At 43.2% G+C, this 27,258-nt stretch overlaps 1 protein-coding gene across 1 annotated transcript; it reads left to right on the plus strand.

The window, feature by feature from the left end:
• The first annotated feature begins 3,494 nt into the window (after positions 1-3,494).
• On the plus strand, positions 3,495-19,557 carry LOC128368285 (thrombospondin-type laminin G domain and EAR repeat-containing protein-like). Its single transcript, XM_053329073.1, has 15 exons — positions 3,495-3,576; positions 7,097-7,161; positions 7,254-7,415; positions 7,488-7,717; positions 8,251-8,341; positions 8,412-8,559; positions 12,576-12,707; positions 13,592-13,709; positions 13,823-13,937; positions 14,488-14,668; positions 15,261-15,313; positions 15,435-15,611; positions 17,756-17,934; positions 18,580-18,681; positions 19,404-19,557. Exons 1-15 carry the CDS (start codon positions 3,495-3,497, stop codon positions 19,555-19,557), a joined length of 1,989 nt encoding a protein of 662 aa, XP_053185048.1.
• The last annotated feature ends 7,701 nt before the right edge of the window (positions 19,558-27,258 follow it).

Below are 27,258 nucleotides of genomic sequence, written 5' to 3' on the forward strand. Positions count from 1 at the left end.
TTAATAGACAAACAAATAAGATATCAGACTTTGATACACACACAATAGTAGATCAGTTCATTGTTGGTTTGGATCCAAACAGAAAATCAGCAGAATGATTCTTTAGATTTTATGAATATTTGCAAAAAGACTCACAAATAAATAAATACTGTATTTGAATTATGAGGAAATAGAGTTTCCTCTGAAGCTGAATATGTTGAGCAGGAGGCAGCTTCTCTCTCTGTCTCTCTCTCTCTCTCTCTGTCTCTCTCTCTGTCTCTCTCTCTCTCTGTCGCTCTCTCTCTCTCTCTCTCTCTCTCTCTCTGTCTCTCTCTCTCTCTCTGTCGCTCTCTCTCTCTCTCTCTCTGTCTCTCTGTCTCTGTCTCTCTCTCTCTCTTTCTCTCTCTCTCTCTCTCGCTCCTCTCTGTCTCTCTCTCTCCCTAACTCATTCTCTCTCTCTCTCTCTCTCTCTCTCTCTTTCTCTGTCTCTCTCTCTCTCTGTCTCTCTCTCTCTGTGTCTCTCTCTCTCTCTCTCTCTCTCTCTCCCTAACTCTTTCTCTCTGTCTCTCTCTCCCTAACTCTCTCTCTGTCTCTCTCTGTCTCTCTCTCTCTCTCTCCCTAACTCTTTCTCTCTTTCTCTCTCTCTCTCTCTCTCTCCCTAACTCTCTCTGTCTCTCTCTCTCTCTCTCCCTAACTCTTTCTCTCTTTTTCTCTCTCTCCCTAACTCTCTCTGTCTCTCTCTCTCCCCCCCTGTCTCTTGCCCCCTCTCTCTCTCTCTCTCTCCTCTCTCTCTCTCTCTCCTCTCTCTCTCTCGCTCTCTTCAGCTCCTCCCAGTCTTTTATATGTAAATGCAGGTCGAGCACGCTGCCTCACCTGCAGGTAAACTGTCTCTGAGTCTCACCTGAGCTTGTAAATCACATCCAGTCAGTGAGCAGCAGCTGGGAGACTGTCAGAGTTCAGCCAACAGAAAACCACAAAACCTCTCCAGCTCTTTGACGTCTGTGAAGATTTTTAAGGGGAAACAGAAGAGAACTGATGGACAAAATAACATTTTACTACCAAACAGTTTGAAAGAAAGGAAAGAAAGAATAATAAGTTTGAAGGAGTAAAGGTGGACGACAGGTGGAAGACTGAGAGATGGAGCGAGACAACTTTTAATCTTCTTCAGGAATACAGAAAAAAAGAAAAAGAATAATTACAAGTGAATGAAAAAGTAGAAATCTAACGAGTTTAAAGATCTTTTCCTCCTGGAGAGCAAAACTGTTTTGAGTGAATGAAGGAAATTCTTCTTTTTTTGGATCATTGTGAAGAAAGATGACTGATGTCTCATAAACAGAAGATCATTTGTGAATATCTGAGATGTTTTATTCTTGAACAGTCAGACGGACGGATTCCTCTCACATCTTATTACTGACACCTGGAACATTTTAAAGAGTTCGGGAGGCTTTATGAAAACTAAACATCTCTGAGGATTTATAAAACATAAAGAACGAGATGTTCTGGATATCTGGATTGTCGACCTTTGACCTCTGACAGGTTTGAATGATTTTCCTTTTTGAACTAAACAGAAAAACATCTCAATGTTAAATGATCATAACTGACAGCTGAGATTTTCTTCTTTTTGTTTATTCAATCAGACGTCAGAAGTAAATGATGAAAATTGAATTTATCTGCTTAAAAATCATCTTTAGTCTGATTAAAAGATACTTAAAAAAAATCCTGAAAAATTATTCTTATAATAATTTAAGATATTTTGAAGTCTGATAATCCTGCCAGGGCTTTGGATGTTTTATCAGTCCTTTAATATTGATTAAATCTGTATCTGACTCATTAGAGTAGCAGCTGTAGACTTCATATTATTGTTCAGCATCCAAACCCTGGAGGTGCTGGTGTAAAAATATTGATTGATGAGATGTGATCAGTTCCTCCTGAAGCAGCGACAGAAACACTCTGATCGTGAGGTTTCTTCCCTCACAGAGGATCTTTGGTCCAGTACAGACACACAAACCAACAACAGGAAGGATTACAGAGAGGGAAACCTCTTTCACTGTTCATATGGACAGCTGACTGCTGCTTAACACACACTGGGAACACTGGGAATACTGGGAATACTGGGAACTGTCCTTTAACCTGTGATCAGAGCTGGATGATGACATCTGAATACCTGTTATAAATAAATGTCACTCAGTCATTAAAGTCTCTGATCAGCTTCTATTGAGCTTCATCAGTGTGAGTTATTATAGTAACCATGGTAACCATAGTAACTATAGCAGTGTGAGTTATTCATATCAGTGATATCTGACACATTTACAGTGTGTTTAGCATCAGATTCCCTCTTAGTGTTTCCTTCCCTTTCCTTCCTTCCTTCCTTCCTTCCTCCCTTCCTTCCTTCCCTCCCTCCTCTTAGTGTTTCCTGTTTCTCTGTGGTGGAAGTATAGTAACTAAAAGACTTTGCTACTAAAAACTCTGTAACGCTGAAACATAGAAGATGAAGATTTGACTCATTCAGACGCTGAAGCTTCATATTAGCTTCACATCTACTTTTAAATGTTTCCACAGAAGGAGGACTGTGGGTTTACTCAGATCAAACAGCTCAGTGATTGATCAAGTGTTTGCAGCTGTTAGTTTCTTATATGAACAAACACTGTGTGGACGCCTTCAGACTGAACAGCTGATCAGGTTCATATTAGTAATAATAATAATCCAGCTTTGAAAATGTGATGACTTTTAGGTTTTTTGGGGGTTTTGGCCTTAAATTAAATCAACTTTCGCTTATTTTACTATATTCTGACATTTGAGAGACTGAACACAAATTAATCATTAATGAATATTATATTTATATTAATGATTAACCCTCCTGCTGTCTTCCCATTGACCATGCAACATGTCCTCCTGGTCTGGTTTGTCTGTTAATAAAGCTTTAAAGGTAGAAATGATCACCTAAGTGTGTGTTATACCTCTTTAGACAACTCCATTCCTACTAATTACATCATGTTTTACACATATTTTTGGAAATTATGGTCAATGGGCTTCATGGAAATTAAATCATACCTCCTTTTTAGGGTTATGCCTGTTTGATCTGAGACAAACACATCACTTCATCTCCAACCTCAAACTCAACCTCATGGTGTTCACTCATCAAGTCAAGAAAGTTAAAGTGATTTTTGTTTGTTTCTTGTATTTGACCTTGGTGTATTTTTCAGGTTTGACCAGCTTCTCACACAGAAGCTTTCGTCATCTGAAACCAGCTGAATCATTTTCATGGTAACGTAGTTTTAATGCAGCTAGCAGGTTAAATGTCTCTGTAACAGAACATCCAGGCATGGGTTTAAAAAAAGTGATTTTCTTTCATTTCTTTCAACGCAGACGTTTCATTAAATAAAAAAGAGGAAGATCTCGTTCAGCCTCCTGAGTTACGAATCCGACCAACAGGAAAATGGCGGCAAGCGAAGCAGGTCAAGAAGTCGACGGCTGAGCTGGAATCAAACCGACGTCGCTGCTGGTACGCAGGCGTGATGTGGGAGCGTCGCCCCCTGCTGCTCACCTGGGTGCTGCTCGCCCTCGCGGTCCGGAGCCACAGCTGGAAACCCTGCACAGGTACGAGCACGTTAGCCTAGCTTAGCACAAAGACTGGAAGCAAAGGGAAACTGTTAGCATAGCTCAATAAACCTGCTGATTTGATTAAAAACACGACGCGACACAGAACAGTTTATAAAGATGTGTCACGTTTTATTTTGTGAGGCAGGAAATGAAGGAAAAGATGAAACACAGCTTCACGCTAACAGCACAAAGGGAAACGTTAGCGTAGCTCCATCAAACAGAAACGATCCCGCGGCTCAGAGACTCACATGTGATCTGCTGGTTGGCGTCTCCGCTGGTCTCGGAGCTGTTTCATGTGTTTCAGACATCTGTGCTGCTTTGTGGACGCTTTTTGTGCCTTTGAAATGTGAGCTCTGTTTCTGTTCATGTCGTCCCCTCCCTCCATTCATCCTCCATTCATCCTCCATTCATCCTGCATTGATCCCGCTGCAACTACTAAACACACAGACGGGCCTCACAGGAGCTTAAAGGGGAATTCCAGCTAAAAGTGAACATGAAGCTGCTGCTGCTTATCTCTGTCGGCAGTTTGTCTCTAACGGTGGCTCCAAAAACCTAAAAGTACATAAAGTATTATGAGCTTCATGTTGTAGTTAGTTATACAGTTAGCTAGTTTAGTGCAGTGGTTCCCAACCTAGGGCCGGGGCCCCTCCAAAGGGTCAGCAGGTAAATGTGAGGGCTGCTGAGATGATTAATGGGAACGGAGAAAAAACAAAGTTCTGATACACAAAGTGTTTTCAGTTCTTTTTATTGAAATGAAAGCGTGTGAGAAGTTTAGAGGGAAGAATCAGTATTTGGTGGAGCTGTTAACAACTCATAGACATCTGAAATGTGAGCCGACTACACACTGCTGACTGGTTTCATCTTTAACAATGTGTTGTATTTTAAAAGCTTGTTATATTTTCCATTGAGTCAAATCTGCATCTGAAAAGTAACTAAAGCTGTTCAATAAATGTAGTGGAGTAGAAAGTACATCACATGGAAATCCTGCAGTAAAGTACTAGTATCTCAAACAGTACTACAGTAAAGTACTAGTATCTCAAACAGTACTACAGTAAAGTACTAGTATCTCAAACAGTACTACAGTAAAGTACTAGTACCTCTAACAGTACTACAGTAAAGTACTAGTACCTTTAACTGTACAACAGTAAAGTACAAGTACCTCAGACTGTACTACAGTAAAGTACTAGTACCTCTAACTGTACTACAGTAAAGTACTAGTACCTCTAACTGTACTGCAGTAAAGTACTAGTACCTCAAACTGTACTACAGTATAGTACTAGTACCTCTAACTGTACTACAGTAAAGTACAAGTACCTCTAACTGTACTACAGTAAAGTACTAGTACCTCTAACTGTACTGCAGTAAAGTACTAGTACCTCTAACTGTACTTCAGTAAAGTACAAGTACCTCTAACTGTACTACAGTAAAGTACAAGTACCTCTAACTGTACTACAGTATAGTACTAGTACCTCTAACTGTACTACAGTATAGTACTAGTACCTCTAACTGTACTACAGTAAAGTACTAGTACCTCTAACTGTACTACAGTATAGTACTAGTACCTCTAACAGTACTACAGTAAAGTACTAGTACCTCAAACTGTACTATAGTAAAGTACTAGTACCTCTAACAGTACTACAGTAAAGTACTAGTACCTCTAACAGTACTACAGTAAAGTACTAGTACCTCAAACTGTACTATAGTAAAGTACTAGTACCTCTAACAGTACTACAGTAAAGTACTAGTACCTCTAACTGTACTACAGTAAAGTACTAGTACCTCAGATATGATCGTTGCAGTGATGTCATTAAACCATCGCAGGAACCCGAGCTGCCAATAGATGACTGTATTTTTAGATCTGAAGCCGCAGACAGAAGAATCTAAAGATCGGAGCGATGATAACGTGATAAAAATAAACCCTGAAGTGTTTGTGATCTGATCTGAGAGCAGCTCATTTACATCTCAGCTGATAATGATTAACGTCCAGCTGACCACATGACAGACGCTCACACACTTATCAATCACACCTGTCAGTCACACTTATCACCGGGAAACAACTGTTAGAAAGAGATCCTGATACACACACACTCAGACACACACACACACACGCACACACACAGACAGACACATAAAACTCTTTAATAAATAAACATATAATGTATAAATAGAAAATCAGCCTCAGGACTAAACATGTTCATCCCAGTGGTGAAAAGATACACAGCAAAGACAAAGTGTGCGAAAAAAAGTCTACATGAGTTTATCCTAAAACAGAAACAGGCTTCGTCGGCTCGTAGGTGTGACGAGGATACGATGGAGCCACAGGAATCTAGTCGACCCGCTGACGGAGATACAACAAATAGGGTTAGAGTCATGTGATTTATATCAGAGTCTCCTCGGTTCATGTTCCCCAGAAGATTAACCCAAGATCCTTTTCATCAGCAGGTCAATAAGGAAGGAAGGAAAGGAGGGAGGAAGGAAGGAAGGGAGCGAGGAAATAAAGAAGGTAGGAGGGAGGGAGGGAGAAAAGAAGGGAGGAGGGAAGGAAGGGAAGAAGGAAGGGAGGAAAGAAGCCGACGCAGCCGGGAACCACGAGGGCATCATGTGATTCCTCGGTTCATGTTTCCCAGGAGATTAACCCGAGATCCTTTTCTTCAGCAGGTCAATAAGGAAGGAAGGAAAGGAGGGAGGAAGGAAGGGAGGGAGGAAGGAAAGGAAAGGAAGGAAGGAAAGGATTAACCCGAGATCCTTTTCTTCAGCAGGTCAAACAGGATCCATCAGCTGTTTGTGTTTGCTGCTAATTAGTAAAAGTGATCAGTAATAAGAGAGGAGGAGCTTTGATTCTGGATCTTTTTCATGGTCGTATGTAGTAGAGGTTAACTCGGGTACAAAATGAGAGACCCGAACGGATCCGAGGAAATTCGTTCCGATGTCCGAGTAGTTCCGACATAATTTCTGCCCGACCCGGAAAAAGGATGAATAATTGTTGTAACTGGACCTTTATTTAGTGCGACACCCATAGCTCTTCAAATCATGAATTTACCCTTTTCAAAAACAAGTAGTGCAACATTTAAGGAAACCCTATTTTAAAATAAATGAAGTGCAGACTATAACTAATAATACACTTTATTCACTTTATTCATTCATATTTCATCTGGCCGTGATCTGACTGACCCGAGTCAGACCCGTACTCGGTGTATCTCGGGTTTTCTCGGTTTTACACATTTTAGCGAACAGATCCGGGACCCGAGGTTGTAAAATCCAATCCGACCCGGACCCGTACAGGTCGGCCCGATCCGAGTTAACCTCTAGTATGTAGTTTATAAAGCAGCCAGATAGGAATCAAAGACTGCTTGAGAAACAAAAAGATCAAACTCCAGATGTGTTGTTGTCAAAGATTAGCTTCAGTTTGAAAGGTGTGAAACAGGAAACAGGAAACAGGAAGTAGGAAGCAGGAAGCAGGAAGGTTAAACTCTGAGACGAACAAGAAGAAAAGAACAAACTTTGTGTTTCTCCTCAGACCTGCTGCCCATCGACCTGCTGGCCAAAGCTCTGCCTCGCCCAGGAGAAGCCCCGCCCACACAGGTAGGACCGGGGGGGGGGGGGGGGAAACAGGTGAGACAATGAGGGGTCAACAGCCTTATTTTAATCATGTGATCCATTAACCGACCAATCAGGTGCAGATGGTTCAGTCCAGAGGCTCCAGAGGTCTCCGGCTGTCCGGCGCCGTGGCAACAGCGCTGAGTTTTCCCGCCTCCCAGATCTTCACCAACTGTGATTATTTCCCTGCTGAGTTCTCGTTGGTCGCCACCTTCAAGATACCCAGACTGGGACAGAAGGTGAGCCAGCAGAACCTGGTCCGGTCCAGGCTGCAGCGGTCCGGTCTGACCCGGTCTTCTCTTTGTTTCCAGAGGAACGAGTACGTCTTCTCGCTGGTGGAGGAGGAAGCTGATTCGCTGTTGCTAGGGTTACGTCTTTCAGAGAACCGGCTCCACTTACTGACGTCGGCCCCCGGCGCGGGTCGGAACCGGCTCAGCTTCAAGGAGGTCGGACTGGACGACAACCGCTGGCACACGGTGGTCCTCGCCGTCACCGGACCGTACGCCACGCTGACCGTCGACTGTGGAATACCGCTGGAGCTGTGAGTCGCCTTAGACCGGTTCAGACTGGTTCAGACTGGTTCAGATCGGTTCAGATCGGTTCAGACTGGTTCAGACTGGTTCAGACCAGTTCAGACCGGTTCAGATTGGTTCAGATCGGTTCAGACTGGTTCAGACTGGTTCAGACTGGTTCAGACCAGTTCAGACCAGTTCAGACCGGTTCAGATTGGTTCAGACTGGTTCAGATTGGTTCAGATTGGTTCAGACTGGTTCAGACCGGTTCAGATTGGTTCAGATTGGTTCAGACTGGTTCAGATCAGTTCAGACCGGTTCAAACCAGTTCAGACCGGTTCAGACCGGTTCAGACTGGTTCAAACCAGTTCAGACCAGTTCAGACTGGTTCAAACCAGTTCAGACCAGTTCAGACCGGTTCAGACTGGCTCAGACTGGTTCGTTGTGTGTCAGAGCTTGCATCAGTAACAGTGACGTATAATCAGACCAGTTTATCGTCACAGTGAAGTCAGTTTGAGGCTGGATGACAGACTGGTGCATTAACTGGTTTCCTGTCTCCCAGTAAACAGGTCCAGTCCTTCCCCAGCACGCTGAGCACCCGAGGGTCCCGGCTGTTCGTGGGCAGCAGGAGGAGATGGAGAGGACGCTTCTCTGTGAGTCCGACCAGACCTTCAGGGTTTAACCAAAGATCCTGCTCCTACTAACCCGTCTGTCTGTGTTCAGGGTTTACTGCGTCAGCTGGTTCTACTTCCTGGTTCGGACGCCTCGCCCAGAGTCTGTCCCAACTCACACCCGAGTCTGGCCGAGCTGTCCGTCCCCCAAGTCCTCAAGTCCACCCCCCTCCAGCCAGACGGACCACAATACCCGTACGGTGAGGAGGGAAACCAGAGTCCATAAAAGTACTGCAGTATTATAGTGATGTAGTGATATATACAGTTAGCTAGTTTACGCTACTTTATATACAGTTAGCTAGTTTATACTACTTTATATACAGTGAGCTAGTTTATACTACTTTATATACAGTTAGCGAGTTTATACTACTTTATATACAGTTAGCTAGTTTACGCTACTTTATATACAGTTAGCTAGTTTACGCTACTTTATATACAGTTAGCTAGTTTATACTACTTTATATACAGTTAGCTAGTTTATACTACTTTATATACAGTTAGCTAGTTTATGCTACTTTATATACAGTTAGCTAGTTTACGCTACTTTATATACAGTTAGCTAGTTTACACTACTTTATATACAGTTAGCTAGTTTATACTACTTTATATACAGTTAGCTAGTTTACGCTACTTTATATACAGTTAGCTAGTTTACGCTACTTTATATACAGTTAGCTAGTTTACGCTACTTTATATACGGTTAGCTAGTTTACACTACTTTATATACGGTTAGCTAGTTTATACTACTTTATATACGGTTAGCTAGTTTATACTACTTTATATACGGTTAGCTAGTTTATACTACTTTATATACAGTTAGCTAGTTTACACTACTTTATATACAGTTAGCTAGTTTATACTACTTTATATACAGTTAGCTAGTTTATGCTACTTTATATACAGTTAGCTAGTTTACGCTACTTTATATACAGTTAGCTAGTTTACGCTACTTTATATACAGTTAGCTAGTTTATACTACTTTATATACAGTTAGCTAGTTTATACTACTTTATATACAGTTAGCTAGTTTACGCTACTTTATATACAGTTAGCTAGTTTACGCTACTGTATATACAGTTAGCTAGTTTACGCTACTTTATATACAGTTAGCTAGTTTACGCTACTTTATATACAGTTAGCTAGTTTACACTACTTTATATGCAGTTAGCTAGTTTACACTACTTTATATACAGTTAGCTAGTTTATACTACTTTATATACGGTTAGCTAGTTTATACTACTTTATATACGGTTAGCTAGTTTATACTACTTTATATACAGTTAGCTAGTTTATACTACTTTATATACAGTTAGCTAGTTTATACTACTTTATATACAGTTAGCTAGTTTATACTACTTTATATACAGTTAGCTAGTTTAGTCCAGTGGTTCTCAACCTAGGGGTGGGGCCCCTCCAAAGGGTCAGCAGATAAATGTGAGGGGTCTTATAAATCTATGTTACTCTTAAATGATTTTAAATAGATAACTAAAACGTAGAGTTCTGTGTTTCCTCTGGTTTTAACTTAGTTGGTAATATTTTGACTTCTTTTCACATTTTCAGTCTTTTATGCACAAATTAAAAATGTGTATTAAAATAGATGGATGGTGTTGAAACATCTCAGTTTCAGTGTGTGTGTGTGTGTGTGTGTGTGTGTGTGTGTGTATGTGTGTGTGTGTGTGTGTGTGTGTGTATGTGTGTGTGTGTGTGTGTGTGTGTGTGTGTGTGTGTGGGTTGTGATGGTATCAGTGATTCAGTAACACAAGCTACAAACTGACTGACAGGAAGGAAGTGTGTGTGATTGAGAGTCTATTATAGCTGTTGGTTTTATGTTTCACTGTGTGTGTGTGTGTGTGTGTGTGTGTGTGTCTGTGTCTGTGTGTGTGTGTATGTGTGTGTATGTGTGTGTGTATGTGTGTGTGTGTGTGTGTGTGTGTGTGTGTGTGAGACAGTTTGATTGACAACTGTGTGTTTCCATGACAACAGTGTGAGGTCACGCTGGAGCTGAATTGACGGACAGTTTTCAAAACACCACCTTTGTTCAGGGTGTTCGCGTTATTTCGTCCACCGCTCCAGAGTCTCTTCATCTCTCAGAGATTCACAAAGTTTAATAGAAAACATTAAAGAAATAATAAAGTTAAAAACAGAAAGTATGTCTCCCTTCCTTTCCTTCCTTCCTTCCTCCCTCCCTTCCCTCCTTCTTCCTCCCTCCTTTCCTTCCTTCTTCCTCCCTCCCTCCCTCCCTCCTTTCCTTCCTTCTTCCTTCCTCTCTTCCTTTCCTTCTTTCCTCTCTCCTTTCCTTCCTTCTTCCTCCTTTCCTTCTTTCCTCTCTCCTTTCCTTCCTTCTTCCTCCCTCCCTCCCTCCTTTTCTTTCTTCTTCCTCCTTGCCTTCTTTCCTCCCTCTCTCCTTTCCTTCCTTCCTCCCTCTCTCCTTTCCTTCCTTCCTCCCACCCTTCCCTCCTTTCCTTCCTTCCTGTTTCCTCTCAGTTCCCCGACAGTAAGAGTCAAAGCAAAGACGTTAAAACTCAACAGAAACATCAAAGATTATGAAACACAGAAGTTTAACACGATGTTTAAAGTCTAATAAAGACGTATTTACGGGTTTCCCCAAATGACAGACGAGCTCTCCGGCCAATCAGAATCATTTTGACTCAAAGACTAAAAGATAATTATGAGAAACGTGTTTTTTCTTGTGTTGTGTATAAAGTGTGTTGACTCACTGAAGCAGGAAATCAGTCCCACAGAAGTCAGAGATTAAAAGTGTTTCAGTTAAAAGCTGATTTCTTTGGTCTCATTAAGCAGAAACGCTCTGATGTGACTTCAAATGAGCAGAAGTTAAAAGTTAAAGTCACTTTGTAGTTTATGGAGCTCTGAGCTGAAGGTGCAGAAATCAAACCTCAGACTCACAAACATGAACTCTGAGTCAGAAAGAGTTTAATCTGCTGAAGGACGAAGATTAACGACAGAGAAGAAGAAATGTGTTTTCAGTTTTTAGACTTTTTCTCTAATCTTCGATTTCTGCTGAAATTTTGGATCATTTAAACATTTATTGAAATGAAAGCATGTGAGAAGTTTAGAGGAAGAATCAGTATGAAGTACTTGTACCTCAAACTGTACTACAGTAAAGTACTAGTACCTCTAACTGTACTACAGTAAAGTACTAGTACCTCAAACTGTACTACAGTAAAGTACTAGTACCTCAAACTGTACTACAGTAAAGAACTAGTACCTCAAACTGTACTACAGTAAAGTACTAGTACCTCTAACTGTACTACAGTAAAGTACTAGTACCTCAAACTGTACTGCAGTAAAGTACTAGTACCTCAAACTGTACTGCAGTAAAGTACTAGTACCTCTAAGTGTACTACAGTAAAGTACTAGTACCTCAAACTGTACTACAGTAAAGTACTAGTACCTCTAAGTGTACTACAGTAAAGTACTAGTACCTCTAACTGTACTACAGTAAAGTACAAGTACCTCTAACTGTACTACAGTAAAGTACTAGTACCTCAAACTGTACTACAGTAAAGTACTAGTACCTCAAACTGTACTACAGTAAAGAACTAGTACCTCAAACTGTACTACAGTAAAGTACTAGTACCTCTAACTGTACTACAGTAAAGTACTAGTACCTCAAACTGTACTGCAGTAAAGTACTAGTACCTCAAACTGTACTGCAGTAAAGTACTAGTACCTCTAAGTGTACTACAGTAAAGTACAAGTACCTCTAACTGTACTACAGTAAAGTACTAGTACCTCAAACTGTACTACAGTAAAGTACTAGTACCTCTAACAGTACTACAGTAAAGTACTAGTACCTCTAACTGTACTACAGTAAAGTACTAGTACCTCCGACTGTACTACAGTAAAGTACTAGTACCTCTAACTGTACTACAGTAAAGTACTAGTACCTCCGACTGTACTACAGTAAAGTACTAGTACCTCCGACTGTACTACAGTAAAGTACTAGTACCTCCGACTGTACTACAGTAAAGTACTAGTACCTCTAACTGTACTACAGTAAAGTACTAGTACCTCTAACTGTACTACAGTAAAGTACTAGTACCTCTAACTGTACTACAGTAAAGTACTAGTACCTCTAACTGTACTATAGTAAAGTACTAGTACCTCTAACTGTACTACAGTAAAGTACTAGTACCTCTAACTGTACTACAGTAAAGTACTAGTACCTCTAACAGTACTTTAATGTAACTTGTAGAAGCGGAGGCCCGGGTGACGGTGGGGAGGCGTCCCGGCTGCTCCGGAGCAGAAGAGGGTCAGCTGTGGTTCGACGCTCAGAGGAAAGCTCTGTTCATGTGTGACGGACTCACCTGGACCCCGCTGCTCATCAGTGAGTCTGGAAACAACTCAACATCACCTCTGAGAGCTCTAATGTTAGATTACAAGAAACATGAGAGAACTATTTAGGAATAATTTTAGGTGAGATGAGTCATAGCTGGATGAAAACGGCTTCATATAATGAGATTAAAGTTAACATTTAAAAAGTCTGTTTTAATTTTATGAAAATAAGTTGAGAATAAAGTTATAATGAGGAAGTTGTATTATTATATGATGATGATGTCATTTTAGGAGAAAAGGGTTGTTCTCACATGAAGAAGTTGTAACTGGGAAATACATTTTATCATAACTTTCTGATTTCAGTCATTTAAAGAAATCAGTCCTTTTATAAAAGTTAAAAAATATACATTATAAAAAAAAAGTAACATTTCAAGTATTAAGTTGTATAACCCAGAATCTATAGTTTGGCAAAACATTTTAGTTTTAATTAAATATGAATATTTTGAGTGTTTTTGCTTTACCCAAAATGATATTTAACCCTCGTGTCGTCCTCCCGGGTCAAATTGACCCCGTCTTATTCGTCTTTCCTCCCTTCCTTCCTTCCTTCCTTCCTTCCTCCATCCCCCTTTCCTCCCTCCCTCCTTTCCTCCCTTCTTCCTTCCTCCCTTCCTCCCTCCTTTCCTTCCTTCTTTCCTTTCTTTCCTTTCCTTTCCTTTCCTTTCCTTTCCTTTCCTTTCCTCCCTTCCTTCCTCCCTCCCTCCTTTCCTCCCTTCTTCCTTCCTTCCTCCCTCCCTCCCTCCTTTCCTTCCTCCCTTCCTTCCTTCCTCCCTCCCTCCTTCTCTCTTTCCTCCCTTCCTTCCTTCCTACCTCCCTCCCTCCTTTCCTCCCTTCTTCCTTCCTCCCTCCTTTCCTCCCTTCCTCCCTCCCTCCCTGCAGCCGAGCAGCGTCTGGACTACGTGGAGGACTACCAGGACCTCTACACCAGCTCAGAGACCTTCGATGTGGAAGTGTTCTCCGTCCCGTCTGAAGGTCTGTTCATGGCTGCAGCCAACAGGTAAACTCCCCTCGCCACCGCATCATCAGTCTGGAACAGGAAGCAGCGTGCTCAGCTTCCTGTTCAGTCTGGAACAGGAAGCAGCGTGCTCAGCTTCCTGTCTCCTCCTGCAGGGACTCCAGACCCGGGTCAGGGGTCTACAAGTGGACCGACGGCTCGTTCCAGCTTTACCAGAACATCAGCACCCAGGAAGCCCGAGCCTGGAAGCACTTCAGCATCGATGACAAGGTGACATTTCTACCTTCCTTTCCTTCTTTCCTTCCCTTCTTCCTTCCTTCCCTCATTTCCTTCCTTCTTCCTTCCTCCCTTTCTCCCTGCCTTTCCTTCTTTCCTTCCCTTCTTCCTTCCTTCCCTCATTTCCTTCCTTCTTCCTTCCTCCCTTTCTCCCTTCCTTTCCTTCTTTCCCCTTCCCTTCCTCCCTTCCTTCCTCCTTTCCTTCCTTCTTACTCCTTTCCTTCTTTCCTCCTTCCTTTCCTTCCTTCTCCCTCCCTCCTTTCCTTCCTTCCTTCCTCCCTCCCTTCCCTCCTTCCTCCCTCCTTTCCTTCCTTCTTACTCTGGTCCTGTTTCCTGTCAGGTCTTCCTGGTAGTAGCTAACTCTGATCCTGTTTCCTGTTTCCTGTTTCCTGTTTCCTGTCAGGTCTTCCTGATAGTAGCTAACTCTGGTCCTGTTTCCTGTTTCCTCTCAGGTCTTCCTGGTAGTAGCTAACTCTGATCCTGTTTCCTGTTTCCTGTCAGGTCTTCCTGGTAGTAGCTAACCCTGTTTCCTGTTTCCTGTCAGGTCTTCCTGGTAGTAGCTAACTCTCAGGAGCTTGAGCCGGAGCTTTCAGTCATCTATCGCTGGAGTAAGCGGCGGCGGCGTTTCGTGCGTCATCAGACGCTGCAGACGCACGCAGCGCTGGACTGGGAGGCCTTCACCATGCACAACCACAGCTTCCTGGTCGTAGCCAATCACAGGCGAGGTAAGAGGAGGGTCTGGGTCTTTGATCAGGTCGTAGCCAATCACAGGCGAGGTAAGAGGAGGGTCCGGGTCTTTGATCAGGTCGTAGCCAATCACAGGCGAGGTAAGAGGAGGGTCCGTGTCTTTGATCAGGAGCTGCAGACGCTGCGCTTTAAGAACGAGAACGTTAAAGTTTAGGTTTTAAGAAATGTTTAAAATGCTGAAGAAGAACATGGACCTCTGTGTGTGTGTGTGTGTGTGTGTGTGTGAGTGTGTGAGTGTGTGTGTGCGTGTGTGTGTGTGTGTGTGTGTGTGTGTGTGTGTGTGTGCTTCACATCAAACACTACACCTGCGTTAGGTGTGTGATCGGAGCTGAAAAGAAAAAAGATTGTTTTATGATCTGAAAGAAAAGAAAGCAGAAAGAATGAAAGGCAGCAGCTGTAGTGTGGTTAGATCACACACACACACACACACACACACACACACACACACACACACACACACACACACACACACAGACACACACACACACACACACACACACACACACACACACACACACACACACACACAGAGTCTAAATGATGATTGTGTCTGTTTGTTTTCAGCCAGAGACTCAAACCACAACATCCAGAGTGTGATCTACAGATGGAACCCGAACACTAAGGTACCCAAGTCCCTTTAAACCTGCTATTATTTCCTCTTCCTTCCTGTCTTTTACTTCCTGCCTGTCTCACTGTCTCACTTCCTGTCTTTTACTTCCTGTTACTTCCTGTCCGTCCTCTCAGCTGTTCGAGGTGAACCAGACTCTGTCCACGTCCGGAGCGTACGACTGGGAGTTCTTCAGCGTGGGTCCGTACCACTTCCTGGCCGTCGCCAACACCTTCGACGGTCAGACCACCACCATCAGCTCCACCGTCTACGTCTGGCTGGACGGACGCTTCCAGACCTTCCAGAGCATCCCGGTCAGTGGTCCAGGTCCAGGATCAGGTCCAGGGTCAGGATCAGGTTCAGGATCGGGATGGGGTTAGGGTTAAATACTGCAAAGAAAGATTAACCCTTTATAGGACACTCATTGAAAGGAAGGGAGGAAGGAAGGGAGGATGGAGGAAGGAAAGGAAGGAAGGACGAAGGAAAGAAGGAAGGAAGGAAGGTAGGGGGAGGAAAGAAAGAGAGAAGGAGGGAGGGAGGAAGAACAGATGGAAGGAAGGAAAGGAAGGAAGGAAGGACGGAGGAAGGAAAGAAGGAAGGGAGGAGAGAAGGAGGGAGGGAGGAAGAACAGATGGAAGAAAGGAAAGGAAGGAAGGACGGAGGAAATAAGGAACGAAGGAGGGAGAAAGGAAAAGATGAAGGGAAGAAAGAAGGCAGGGAGCAAGGAAAAGAAGGAAGGAAGGAAGGAAGGAAGGAAGGAAGGAAGGAAGGATATTTTGGGATATGTACAGAAGTTACCAAATATAATTATTTGCCCAATAAAGGGTTAAAATACTACAAAGAAAGATAAAAATACTGCAAAGAAAGATTAAAATACTGCAAAGAAAGATTAAAATACTACAAAGAAGGACAAAAATACTGCAAAGAAAGACAAATACTGCAAAGAAAGATAAAAATACTGCAAAGAAAGATTAAAATACTACAAAGAAGGATAAAAAATACTACAAAGAAAGATAAAATACTGCAAAGAAAGATTAAAATACTGCAAAGACAGATTAAAATACTGCAAAGAAAGATTAAATACTGCAAAGGAAGATAAAAATACTGCAAAGAAAGATTAAAATACTGCAAAGAAAGATAAAATACTGCAAAGAAAGATAAAATACTGCAAAGAAAGATAAAATACTGCAAAGAAAGATAAAATACTGCAAAGAAAGATTAAAATACTACAAAGAAAGAGAAACAAAAGGTAAAGCTCTTCAGGCCTGTAGATGTGAGTAAGCGCCCCCTGCTGGTGGATCTGTGTACTGCAGGAATCTGAATCTCACTCTAACTGATCTGGTTTCAGTGTTTAAACTTTATGAAGTTTGATGAAGACGTTTAAAAGTGAAACTAATCTTCATCATCTGTAATTAGGAAATGGATTTAGTTGTTTTTCAGAATTATAAATAGTAATAAAATATAGTTATTATATTATATAATTATAACTATTATAATACAATATAATTATTATAATATAAGACTTTAAACATTTCTCAACAACAGCTGATGAGATTCATACATGACCTCGTCACCTTCATCATCCTCATCAGCTGAGAGTCAGACATGACATCATGTAGCTGCAGGGTGTGTGTGTGTGTGTGTGTGTGTGTGTGTGTGTGTGTGTGTGTGTGTGTGTGTGTGTGTGTGTGTCTGTGTGTGTGTGTGTGTCTGTGTATGTGGGTGTGTATGTGTGTGTGTGTGTGTGTGGGGGTGTGTGAGTGTGTGTGTGTGCGTGTGTGAGTGTGTGTGTGTGTGAGTGTGTGTGTGTGTGTGAGTGTGTGTGTCCTCTGCCAGCTGTCACACATGTGGTCGACTGTCAGAAGCTGAATTAAAGGTTCATGAAGGTTTTTTTTTTTTTTTTTTGTGGTTTTAAAATCCAATAAAAGTGATGATCCGACTGACGAGTCCCAACAGTCTGCTGCTGGAAACCCCCTCACACACACACACACACACACACACACACACACACACACACCCACACACCCCCCCCCCCCCCCCACACACACACACACACTCACACACACAGAGCTGCTGGCGCCCTCTGCAGGCTGCAGGACTCATTACACAGAGTTGATAAATATGGATGGTTAAAGGATTTTATCATAAATTCAAGAAAGGGAGGAAGGAAGGAAGGAAGGAAGGAAAGAAGGAAGGAAGGAAGAAAAGAAGACAGGAAGGAAAGAAGAAAGGAAGGACAGTTGGAGGGAAGGAAGGAAGGAAGGAAAGAAGGAAGGAAGGAAGGAAGGACAGATGAAAACTTTGGTTACATTACTTATTACATTAAACAGTAACAGTAAGCTGATTCTTCCAGCCTGATGTTCAGCTCTGTGTTTCCTCTCTTCCTCCTCCTCTCCTCCTCCTCCTCCTCCTCTCCTCCTCCTCCCCCTCATCCTCCTCTCCTCCTCCTCCTCTGCAGACGATGGGAGCAACGGACTGGGAGACGTTCCAGATAGACGGGCGGTTCTTCCTCGCGGTGGCGAACAGTCAGAAGGTGTCGGAGCGCGGTCCGAGTCTCTACAGCATCAACTCCACCGTCTACGAGCTCAACACCCTCACACAGACATTCATACGCTTCCAGGACATCCTCACACACAGGTAGGGAGGAAGGAAGGAAGGGAGGAAGGAAGGAGTAAGGAGGGAGGGAAGGGAGGAGGGAGGGAGGGAGGAAGGGAGGGAGGGAGGAAGGAGGGAGGGAAGGAAAGGAGTTCACACAGACATTCATACACTTCCAGAACATCCTCACACACAGGTAGACCCTACCTCTAACCCTCAGGGAGGGAGGGAGGAAGGAAAGGAGGAAGGGAGGGAGGGAGGGAGGGAGGAGGGAGGGAGGAAGGAAGTAAGGAGAGAAGGAAGGGAAGAAAGAAGGGGGGAAGGAAGGAAGGAAGGAGGGAAGGAAGGAAGGAAAGGAGTAACGAGGGAAAGGAGGAAGGAAGAATGGAAGGAGGGGAAGAACGAAGTAAAAAACTAACTCATAAACATTTTCTCTTATTCTCTACTTATTTATTTAATTATTTATTTACACTTAAATTAAATGTTTTTATTTTATCTTTCCGCATTTGTCTTTAAATTGTTTTATTCCTTTTTAAAATTATTATTATTATTTCTAACCCTTTTTTAATTTTGTCATTTGTTTTATTTTATTATCACTTTGAGCTCCGCTAGTCTGACTGATTGATTGATTGACGGTTGATGATCAGGGTTAGCGCCTCTCGTAGTAACTTCCTGTTTTGTGTGCAGCGCCGTCGACTGGGAGTTCTTCACCATCGGAGACGAGAAGTTCCTGATCGTCGCAAACTCTCACGACGGCAGCTCGTACTCTCTGAACAGCGTCGTCTACAGGTCGCTACTTCCTGTTACTACTTCCTGCTACTACTTCCTGTTACTCCTTCCTGTTACTTCCTTCTTCCCTCCCTCCTTTCCTTCCTTTTTCCTTTCTTCATCCTTTCCTTCCATCCTTCCTCCTTTTCTCCCTTTCTTCCTCCCTCCTTTCCTTCCTTCTTCCTCCCCTCCCCTCCTCTCCATCCTTCCTTCTTCCTTCCTCCCTCCCTCCTTTCCTCCCTTCCTTTCCTCCCTCCTTTCCTTCCTTCTTCCCCCTTCCTTCTTTCTTTCCTTCCTTCCTTCCTCCCTTCCTTCCTTCCTCCTTTCCTTCCTTCCTTCCTTCTTCCTCCCCTTCCCTCCTTTCCTTCCTTCTTCCTTCCTTCTTTCCTTCCTCCCTTCATCCTTCATTCTTCCTCCCTTCCATCCTAACCCAAATAGTTTTTTTTCGCAATAAATGTTCAACGCGAAAGGAAAAATGTTCAATACAAGAAATCATTTGGTAGAAGAGAGGAAGACCAGAATAAATGAGACACATCTTCAGGCTGTCTTTTAATCTCAGGTGTGTGTGTGTGTATGTGTCTGTGTGTGTATGTGTGTGTGTGTGTGTGTGTGTGTGTGTGTGTGTGTGCGTGTGTGTGTGTGTGTGTGTGTGTGTGTGTCTGTGTGTGTATGTGTGTGTGTGTGTGTGTGTGTGTGTGTGTGTGTGTGCGTGTGTGTGTGTGTGTGTGTGTGTGTGTGTTCAGGTGGCAGGGCTACGAAGGCTTCGTCCCGGTTCACAGTCTGCCAACGTTCGGCTGCAGAGACTGGGAACATTTCAGCACCAGCGAAGGATCCTTCCTCGTCTACTCCAGCGCCACCTCCAGGCTCAGCAAGGTGTTCAAGCTCAGAACTTACTGAACCTCCGCTGACCTCCGCTGACTTCTGCTGACCTCCGCTGACCTCCACAAACCTCCGCTGACCTCTGCTGACCTCCGCTGACCTCCGCTAACCTCCGCTGACTTCTGCTGACCTCCGCTGACCTCCGCTGACCGCCGCTGACCTCTGCTGACCTCCTCTGATCTCTGCTGACCTCCGCTGACCTCTGCTGACCTCCACAAACCTCTGCTGACCTCCACAAACCTCTTCTGAACTCTGCTGACATCTGCTGACCTCCACAAACCTCTGCTGACCTCCGCTGACCTCCGCTGATCTCTGCTGGCCTCAGCTGACCTCTGCTGACCTTCGCTGATCTCTGCTGACCTCTGCAGACCTCCACAAACCTCTGCTGACCTCCACAAACCTCTGCTGACCTCTGCTGACCTCCACAAACCTCCGCTGACCTCTGCTGACCTCCACAAACCTCTGCTGACCTCCACAAACCTCCGCTGACCTCCACAAACCTCCGCTGACCTCTGCTGACCTCCACAAACCTCTGCTGACTTCCACAAACCTCCGCTGACCTCCACAAACCTCCGCTGACCTCTGCTGACCTCCACAAACCTCCGCTGACCTCTGCTGACCTCCACAAACCTCTGCTGACTTCCACAAACCTCCGCTGACCTCCACAAACCTCCGCTGACCTTTGCTGACCTCCACAAACCTCTGCTGACCTCTGCTGACCTCCACAAACCTCCGTTGACCTCTGCTGACCTCCAAAAACCTCTTCTGAACTCTGCTGACCTCTGCTGACCTCCACAAACCTCTGCTGACCTCCGCTGATCTCTGCTGACCTCCGCTGATCTCTGCTGGCCTCCACAAACCTCCTCTGACCTCTGCTGACCTCTGCTGACCTCTGCTGACCTCCGCTGATCTCTGCTGACCGCCGCTGACCTCTGCTGATCTCTGCTGGCCTCAGCTGACCTCTGCTGACCTTCGCTGACCTCTGCTGACCTCTGCGGACCTCCACAAACCTCCGCTGACCTCTGCTGACCTCCACAAACCTCTTCTGAACTCTGCTGACCTCCGCTGACCTCCACAAACCTCTGCTGACCTCCGCTGACCTCTGCTGACCTCCACAAACCTCTTCTGAACTCTGCTGACCTCTGCTGACCTCCACAAACCTCTGCTGACCTCTGCTGACCTCCACAAACCTCTGCTGACCTCCACAAACCTTTGCTGACCTCTGCTGACCTCCACAAACCTCCGCTGACCTCTGCTGACCTCCACAAACCTCCGCTGACCTCTGCTGACCTCCGCTGACCTCTGTTGACCTCCACAAACCTCTGCTGACCTCTGCTGACCTCCACAAACCTCTGCTGACCTCCGCTGACCTCTGCTGACCCGCACATGAACATTACTACTCAGATAACAGGAGGAAAGACTCTGATAAAAGATTAAGAAGAGAAAACTGATTCAGCCGAAGTGATTCTTCTTCTTTCTGTTTGATTGAATTTAAGATTGAAGCTTAAAGACACAAAGACTTGGTGTTAAATAAATGAAAGTGTAAAGACTCATTAGACAGGAAGTGCCTCGGTTGGACTTTCACTTTAAAACACGGTTGAACAAAGCTCAGGATGTAAAACACTACGGCGGGACATAAAAGACTCTCAGGTTTCCATGGAGACGATAATGACTCAGGTTTCCATGGAGACGATAATGACTCATGATGGACAGAAGAGACTCTCAGGTTTCCATGGAGACGATAATGACTCTCAGGTTTCCATGGAGACGATAATGACTCATGATGGACTCTGTAATTTATTATTGTAATTATTCTCTTATTCTTCTATAAACTGATTTGAGGACATTTAAAGTTTATTAACGTTTCTAATGAAGTCATATTTAAATTATTACAGCTGTTTGTAGTTTAAGCTGCATTATAGTGATTATAGACATTTATTAACTGTGGCTGATTATTCATGATCAATATTTAAATTAATATTTTCTCAAACACTGATTTAAGTTTATTTTGTCTCAAATGTTTTTTTGTTCATTTTACTTGAAATGTAGAAAATTATTTAATAAAAAACTCATTAAAATCAGAAGCTCACTGCAAGTTTTTACATTTTTTCTTGTTTCTTTCTTATTTCAACAAGTCTGGAAATGGAGGCATTAGTTTGAATTAAAACTCAATTTATTGTAATTAATCACAATGAATCTTATATTAAAGTTTCAGAGGAAGGTGAATGAGTTTCTTAAATATAGTCAGATTGTAAATTTGTTGTTTTAGGAGCATCTAGTGGACATTAGAGGAACAGCAGCTGACTGACTCACCTTTGGTCCAATTCCCATTTTCATTTTGTGACTATTTCATAGTGGTTGGTACAGGTTCATCATTTTTCACAACCCAATCCTGCGTGACTCCTTCCAACTCTGAGAAAATCATCTTTCCGGCACATTTACCACTTTGGACAAAAGTAGTTTGGATCAATAGAGGAGAAGAGGGATTAGAAGATGCCAAAAAACTGGAAGAAAATTCTCAAATCTGCTTTTTTTATGGCGTCAAACACGTTGGACTCTTTCATCTCCTCCAGCAGCTCCAACAGGAAATCAAACACAACAATTTTTGGTTTTGTGATAAAAATTTATTTGGTATCTGTGAGTAACTACAGTTGTAGTGTTCTCATACATGTCATCTGCAGTTCATCAAACTGATATATATTTATAAAAATTAGAGAAATATAATCTACATACATCTAATACAAAACGAAACAGTCTAGTGTGAGTCCACTGGTTGGTTTAGTATTGGGGAGTCAGAATAACTGTGAATGAAGTGCTGGCAGAAGAACTCCAGGATGCTCAAATGATAATAATATAATAATGAATCTGTGCATTAAATAAGTCTAAAAATAAAACATTCTTAAAAACAAACAACCACCAAACACACGACAGGCCCGGGTAAAGCTGATCACACACAAACACACCCTGTGAACTATAACCATGGGTTCTTTGGTTTCTGGTTGGAAATGAATCTGAGCCCTTAAAAGCCTTTAAATAAATGATTCAAAGCACAAACAAACATCTGGAATGTGGCAAAAAAAAAACTGTTTCAAGACTTCGACGTCGGCAGAAACCCCAAAAATGCTCAGTTCACTCCTGCAGCTGTTTAACACTCACACGTCCACCTCAAACCAGGAAGTAAGAATTTAATACTTCCTGCTGATTAATCAATGGTTTCAGAGAGGTTTATATCAGGGTCCATGAGGAAGGAAGGGAGGAAGGAAGGGAGGAAGGAAGGAAGGAAGGAAGGAAGGAAGGAAGGAAGGAGACTAGGTAACGTCCCTCTGTAGACACCAGAGAGGTTTATATCAGGGTCCATGAAAGAAGGAAGGAAGGAAGGAAGGAAGGAGACTAGGTAACGCCAGTCTGTAGACACCAGAGAGGTTTATATCAGGGTCCATGAGGAAGGAAGGGAGGAAGGAAGGAAGGAAGGAAGGAAGGAAGGAAGGAAGGGAGGAAGGGCCTAGGTAACGCCGGTCTGTAGACACCAGAGAGAAGTTTATATCAGTGTCAGTGAGGAAGGAAGGAAGGAAGGAAGGGAGGGAGGAAGGAAGGAAGGGCCTAGGTAACGCCCGTCTGTAGACACTAGACATTTGACATGTTCAGGAGCATTCAGTCTTTTGGTATAAAATGGGTCAAATGTCATTTCAAATCTCTCTTATTGATCTTTTTTTAATATATTGATTATATTGAACTGGGCGTAACCTCCATGATGTCTTGCTGCGGAGTTCAGTCTGAATTTATCTAGAAAACCAACAAAAATACTAAATGTACATTTTAACAAACCTGATGCTGCTTTTAAAACTAGTTTAACTCATTTATGAATAGGGAACCACGCCCCCGACATGCACTGGGCATGTTTTATGTGCATGTTGAACGGGACTTTGTTTGGATTTTTGGGTTGGGTTGCTTAGATATTAAATTACCCTCAATTCCCATAAAGTCCCATAATTCCCATGGAAAGTTTCCAATTTGGAATATTTCCAAAATTCCCCAGCTTAACTTCCCATGGAAATTTACCGGAAACTTTCCACCCCTTTGCAACCCTATTTATGAATTGATCATCTTACTAAACGTAATTAATCTCTGATCCTTCTGCAGGAGTGAACGGAGCCGCTGAGTTACGACAGAAAACGTCTCGACTCTTTGTTTGAAGCTGTGATCCTTGACAGCTTTAAGGTGGACTGCTTTAAGGTGGACTGCGTTAAGGTGGACTGCTTTAAGGCGGAGTGCGTAAGGCACGGGTCGACGGCGGCTGTAAAAACATTTTCGGGGTTGAATCTGCTGTCGAAGTCAAAAACATAAAACAAGACAGAAAAGAAGAAAAAGTGCTCAAACAGAAGAAGAAGAGAAGAGATTAGCCGACATCAGCAGAACACGTTAGCTGTGAAGAGAGCAGCTACGACTCAAACAGACGCTTTCTTAAATCCTCACGTCATTTACGATCTGGTTCCCGATCAGAGCCTCAGATTCACAGTCGGGTCCCGTTACAGAGTTTCCACTTCCTGTCTGAGATCAGTTCAATTAAACACTTTAATCACATCAACACAAGACTTTTTTCTCCTTTTGAGATAAAATTAGTCAAAACTCTCTTTTTGAAATCAGCCAATTGTTCCAGAAATGATGTTTTTATGAAGTTAGCTTCACTTTTAAATCGGTTTCACTTTCAATATTAATTAATTAATTGTGTTTTTTACAGACAGTTGCTTCTTTACTCCGTAATCACTGATTTATTTCCAGGCGACTGAACTCTGAATATCAGACTCTGACCGTCTCTGCCTTCATCGCTCTTCCATCGTACCATCTTCCTCCTCACCTGGACTCACACAGGAAGCAGGTCCGGGTCACTTCCTGTCTGTCAGCACTGCTAATGCTCATGTGACAAAGCTGAATGTGTTGTTTTTCTCTCAGTAGGTTTGAGTTGTTGTGTTTCTGCAGAGGTGAAACGTTTATTTTAGGGCTGTCAAACGATTAATTTTTTTAATCGAGATTAATCGCAGAGTTTCCATAGTTAATCTTGATTAATGGCGTTTTGAATTGCATGTTTAAAATCCTGTTATTTTCCATTTGAAGGCAGTTTTAAGCCCATAATGTAAAGCATTTCTTACCAGAGTGTCTTAACTGGGAATCAATCACGGCTCTGCTGCGACTCCCACACTCCAAAATGGTCCTTTGGTGGAGCTGAGGCTGGCTTGGCTGCACCTGGGTGTTTAGCGTGGAGGTGCTAACTCAAACTCCACGTACTCCGGTGGTAGTTAAACTCCGTTTGACACAGGTTGCATTTTACTTTTGACTTGTAAACTGAAGCGTCTGGAAGTGTTTTAAAGTTAAACAAGCCGTTCAAAAGTCCAGTAGCTCTCTTACTTTCCATCAGCGCGGTAGGTTTACTGCAGGAGGCCACTTCAAAGCATAGCGCTACAGCTAGAGGAGCCGTCTACGGGGGAGTAGAAGGGACAAAAAGGCTTGCAACATTAAAATGCCATTAATAAAATTAATGCATTATGGATTGCATTAATCTAATCGCGATTAACGCGTTAACGCTGACAGCCCTACTTCGATATTTTGTTTTAATTTAAGAACTACAACTCCCATAAGTCTGTGCGGCGCCGTCTGAAGCACCATGGGAGCTGTAGTTGTTAAACACGTTAAAGCTTCCTGTGGAGTTTCTCGTTAAACTCTCCTGAAGTCAAATGTTTTAGGATATTTTGGATCAGACGCAGCGACACGGCGGACCACAATCACAAAGGTGATCCGCAGGCAGGAAGTCATGTGACAACACCACCTCACCCTTTCACAATAAGAGAGAGCGAGATAAGACTTTTTCTCATTTTAAATCTTAAAGCAATGATCAGGATGGACTTTAAATGAAAAGGTGAATGAGTGATAACGTAGTAGCTGTTGTATGAATGTGTGTTGGTGTGTTTACAGCTGAAGCTTTAAATATCCTGCAGCATGTGAACAGCTGATCCGTGATTAACGCCCCGCTATAAAAGCTCCTCTGGTCTCACTACGTCTCCACTCTGAGAGACAGACATAAAAAAAGAGATCCAAATAATAAAATAAACAGCTGTGACCTGAATTAAACTAACGCTTCCTGTTGTAATGTTTTAATCTGTGTGATGGAAGGAAGAAGGAAGGAAAGGAGGGAGGAAGGAGGAAAGGAGGGAGAAAGGGAGGAAGGAAGAAGGAAGGTAAGGAGGGAGGAAGGAAGAAAGGAAGGAAGGAAGGAGGGAGGAAAGGAAAGAAGGGAGAAAGGGAGAAAGGAGGGGGGAAGGAGGGAGGAAAGGAAAGAAGGGAGAAAGGGAGAAAGGAGGGAGGAAGGAGGGAGGCAGGAAGGAATGAAGGGAGGAAAGGAAAGAAGGAAGAAGGAAGGAAAGGAGGTAGAAAGGAGGGAGGAAAGAAGGAAGGAGGGAGGGAGGAAAGGAGGGAGAAAGGGAGGAAGGAAGAAGGAAGGAAAGAAGGGAGGAAGGAAGGAAGGAGGGAGGAAGGAAGGAAGGAAAGAAGGGAGGAAAGGGAAGAAGGAAGGAAAGGAGGGAGGAAAGGAAAGGGAGGAAGGAAGGAAGAATGGAAAGAACTACGGCTGAGCATCAGTGTGTTTTCCTGGTGTTCTGTTCTGTTAGGGTTCTGTTAGGGTTCTATTAGGGTTCTGTTAGGGTTAGGGGTCATTATTCTGCCTCCGCTGGTGAAACATATTAAATACTGTGATGTGGCATAAAGAGTCTCCTCCTGGTTTTAAAGGCTTCATGATTCCTTTTACTCACTTTGTCATTAACCCTCCTGTTGTCCTCAAGTCAAGGGAGGAAGGAAAGGAAGGAAAGGAGGAGGGAAGGGAGGAAGAAGGAAGGAAAAGAGGAAGGAAGGAAGGAAGGAAGGAAGGAAGACAGAAGGAAAGGAGGGAGGGAGGGAGGGAGGGAGGAAGGAAGGGAGGGAGGGAGAAGGAAGGAAAGGAGGAAGAAGGAAGGAAGGAAGGAAAGGAGGGAGGGAGGAAGGAAGAAAGGAAAGAAGGAAGGGAGAAAGGAAAGGAAAGGAAAGAAGGAAGGAAGGTAGGAGGGAGGAAGGAAGGAAGGAAGGAAAGAAAGAAGGAACAGTCAAAACAGACGGGGTCAATTTGACCCGGGAGGACGACAGGAAGGTTAAATATCATCTCTACATCATCGCGGCCATTCGGTTAAAATATAAAGTAAAGTTTTATTTTCATCACTCGGCTCTAGAGGAAACACTTCCTCCGCCTGTCGTCACATGACTTCCTGTGTCTGGATAACCGTTGTTGACCTCACACATGACGGCCGCCGTGCTGCAGCGACGGAAACAAAACGCTCTCACACATTAACGCTGAGGAGCAGACGGACCGAAGTTCCCAAAGTTCCCAAAGTTCCCAAAGTTCCCAGTGTTAGAGGTTTATGTTGCTGTAATGTTTCCTCCTGTTCGTCCTGACTGTTAAAAGATTCAGCAGAGATCTAAATGGATAAATATAGAAATGTTGCTTCATTTATTTGAAAAAGTGAAGATGAGGAAACATCACAGAAAGATAAACTGATTTAAACTGAGAACCTTTAACCCTTTGAGCCTCACTAAGGACAGTTTGGCTTTTCATTTTATATTTTTTAGATCATTTTTCGGCTGTGTTCAAACATACGGCATCAAATTCTCCAAAGATATTATTTTGATTTACATTTAATT

The sequence above is a fragment of the Scomber japonicus genome, chromosome 11, assembly GCF_027409825.1.
Source record: "Scomber japonicus isolate fScoJap1 chromosome 11, fScoJap1.pri, whole genome shotgun sequence".
NCBI lineage: Eukaryota > Metazoa > Chordata > Actinopteri > Scombriformes > Scombridae > Scomber > Scomber japonicus.